At 34.9% G+C, this 3,117-nt stretch overlaps 1 protein-coding gene across 1 annotated transcript; it reads left to right on the plus strand.

Moving 5' to 3' along the window:
* Window positions 1–270: 270 nt before the first annotated feature.
* Window positions 271–948, plus strand: LOC116145145 (probable WRKY transcription factor 50). Its single transcript, XM_031430578.1, has 3 exons — window positions 271–502; window positions 583–712; window positions 807–948. The coding sequence occupies exons 1-3, from the start codon at window positions 271–273 to the stop codon at window positions 928–930; spliced, it is 486 nt and encodes a 161-aa protein (XP_031286438.1). The 3' UTR covers window positions 931–948.
* The last annotated feature ends 2,169 nt before the right edge of the window (window positions 949–3,117 follow it).

Raw genomic sequence — 3,117 nt, forward strand, 5'->3', positions numbered from 1 at the left:
GTGTAAGGCTGGCACGAGACTTTAATTGATTAAAAAACGTCAACCTAAACAAATATAAATCTCCAAGTCTTCTCTTTAAGTCATCCCCCCATGCCCCACTCCCTTTCCATCTTCACATCTTCCCTTTGCTCTCAGAATTAACGTTGAACCTTCCTGCAATATCCCAGGAACCTCAGCATGAACCCACCTCCAACTTGTAATTCTGTTCCCAGATTTCTATAAAACAAAGAAATGCTGCAATTTCTTCCTTATAATCCTAACTTGTTCGATATGTCGTCCGAAAACTGTAATAATGCAAATTTTCCACCTCAGGACTCGCCTGAGAGTGACTACACCGCGGAACCGACCAATTTTGAGCTCTCCGACTACTTCACATTTGATCAGTGGCTAGAGGACGATCAAGCGGCCACAATTTTCGGGGCTGTTGAGAATCCGGTTTATCGAGCAAATGAAGTAATTGAATCGGGAGGAATTGGTGGCCAAACCGAAGGACCTAGTAACAGTAAGGAAGTTGTTAAATTTTCCATGTAAATTTTGTTCTTGTAAGTATTTATACTAATGGTTTCGTGTGACATTAATTAGATGAAAGTGAAAGTGGTCGGGAGAGGAAGAGAGTTGCGTTCAAGACAAAATCAGAGATTGAGATATTGGACGATGGATACAGGTGGAGGAAGTATGGGAAGAAGATGGTGAAGAACAGCCCGAATCCAAGGTATGGCAAACAATTTGAACGTCTAGTGTTTTAGATAAGTTGAATTTCTACCAAATGTAAAAGATTTATATACCATTTGTTGTGATAAACACAGGAACTACTATAAATGCTCGATCGAAGGATGCCCGGTAAAGAAAAGAGTTGAAAGAGATAGAGAAGATCCAAGTTATGTAATTACTACATATGAAGGTCTTCATACTCATCCAAGCACCACCTAGTTTTGCTTTTATGAACCATGCACAATCAGTCTCAAATACTTGTGACTATTAAGCAGTATGTTTCTGCAATTTTGTAAGATAATTTTGCACCTACTCTTGTAGAATTAGTAAGCTTTTTAAGAGGAGATTGATCTCTTTCAATTAGATAACATGAAGTCTTGTCAATTTCAGTGCATTATTGCTGAGCTTTATATATCACTTTTGCTTCTACTGAAATTCTGTCAATTAGATTTTATGTGTTTTTAAGTATATTCGTATAATAAATTTCATGGAAGCACCTTCCTTTTTATCTTTAAGTTGTACAATGTTCTTCCTTTTCTTCTTTTAAGTACCATTTCTCTCTTTTTTGCTTGAAAACTGGGTTGTTTTGCTTCCTTTTTTGGTATAAATAATACTATTATTATTATTTAATTTAAAATTTATCAAATTTGTTAAAACTATTATTCCATCTATTCTGTCTATTTTCTTATTTGCTAACATAATGTTAATGATGTCATTAATAATATGACACATGTGGTCATATTATTCTTTGTCCCACTTCCATCATTTCATTAAGGGTGTTCATAACCAGTTTTTCGGTTCAGGAATTTCCCTGAACCAAATCCAAATAGTTTAAGGGGAAAACCGGTTTTCGCTTTAACTTATTTTTTATTTTGATTTCTTTCTAATTTAACTAATTTTTTATTTTGAGAGGGAAGAGAAAAGAGAAAATCGGTGAGGATTGAGGAGAAATGTGTGTGTTTGTGTGAAAAAAAAATGAGAAGATGGCATAAAGGGTGATGACTGAAGAGTAAAGAGAAAAGATTTGGGGATTTAGGGTTTTGTATTTTAAAGTGAAACCGGTTTTTAAAACCGAATCCAGTTTTAAAATTTCTTTAAACCGGTAATCAAACCAAATTTTCGGTTTATGTATTTCTTTTAACCGAAACGAACATTTTGTTCAGTAGAATGTTCGTCGGTTTTGAATTTTTTTAACACCCCTAATTTCATATGCTCTTCAACATTTTTGTATTTACTCCCACTGCTTACTCAATTATTTTCTTAATTAAAAAAAAAAAAATTAAAATCCTTTTATTTACTGTAAATTATCCCATTAATTTCCACCATTTTCTCTACTACTAATTGATATTTCTATTTAATGGTACAAAAATAATTCAAAATCCATGCTCAAACTAAAAATTTGTTAAACATAATTGTAAAATATTAAGGGATATACTGCTATATTTCTTAGGTGTTTTTTTTCTTTTAATTTTCATTTCAATTAAAACAGTTCATTATATGAATGTTTGAAAGAAGTAGTGATTGGTGAGGGGACATGGCACATCAATATTGGAAATACTTTGGGAAAGACTTGTTGGTAGCTACAGCTTGCTGTATGGAAAGAAAACTGGATAAAAGAAGTTAGGCTTCGGCTTACTCCTCCGATTCAAGGATAGCCTTTCTGTCCGTCGTTTATGTCTGAATGGGACCTCCCATGGTTTTGTGCATTCTTCTCTAATTTGCTGCTAGTTGATGAAGTGTGGATGGTTGGGTTGATGAAACTGTTTTTTTAATCTTTCGTTACTGGTTTCTACTGCCTGCTGTTTGCTTGTGTTGGGATCCAGTTAGTTTGCTGATTAGGATTAGTGATAACTTTGTTTATAGGTCTTTTGATCATATATATGTCAGCAGAGCTGTGCCCTCCTTTTTTGGGCGTTTGCCTTGTGTGTGTTATAGCATCTACAGGCCTGGGTCTGTCTGGGCTATGAGTATAGGCAGCTCCTTAGTCTTTTTGTGTTCTGGCTTTGCCCCTGGGTCTGTCCAAGGGTTTGCAACTTAAGGTTTATTCCTTTCTTATTCGTTCCTTTTCTCTGTATTATAACCGGTTTATCCAAAAAAAAAAAACTGAATTGGGGCTTACTTAGCCACTGCTTCATAGCACACTTGACGGAGCAAGACAATATATTTGTCTTTCTCTCCAACACCATCCCTTTTTTGTTTCTTCCACTTTCCTTCCTCTACGGCAGGCTAAGTTGACAAGTTTTTCTTATCTTTGTACCACCATTACAGGCTACAGCTCAATTGTTTTCCTCCCTCTTTCTTTATGAGTAAGTCTAGATTCCCGAATCAATCGCTAAAGGTAGTAGGATTACAGTGAACATAAAATAAAATTGGATTTAACAGTGAAATAAGACATCATTACTGAAA

Source organism: Pistacia vera, unplaced genomic scaffold, assembly GCF_008641045.1.
Source record: "Pistacia vera cultivar Batoury unplaced genomic scaffold, PisVer_v2 Contig460, whole genome shotgun sequence".
Taxonomy (NCBI): domain Eukaryota; kingdom Viridiplantae; phylum Streptophyta; class Magnoliopsida; order Sapindales; family Anacardiaceae; genus Pistacia; species Pistacia vera.

Bases quoted from the DNA above. Each gene is read 5' to 3' on its own strand.
- LOC116145145 (XM_031430578.1), top strand. From the start codon at position 271: ATGTCGTCCGAAAACTGTAATAATGCAAATTTTCCACCTCAGGACTCG. The intron at 503-582 runs GTAAGGAAGTTG...GACATTAATTAG, and splicing joins AACCGAAGGACCTAGTAACA to ATGAAAGTGAAAGTGGTCGG. The intron at 713-806 runs GTATGGCAAACA...TGATAAACACAG, and splicing joins AAGAACAGCCCGAATCCAAG to GAACTACTATAAATGCTCGA.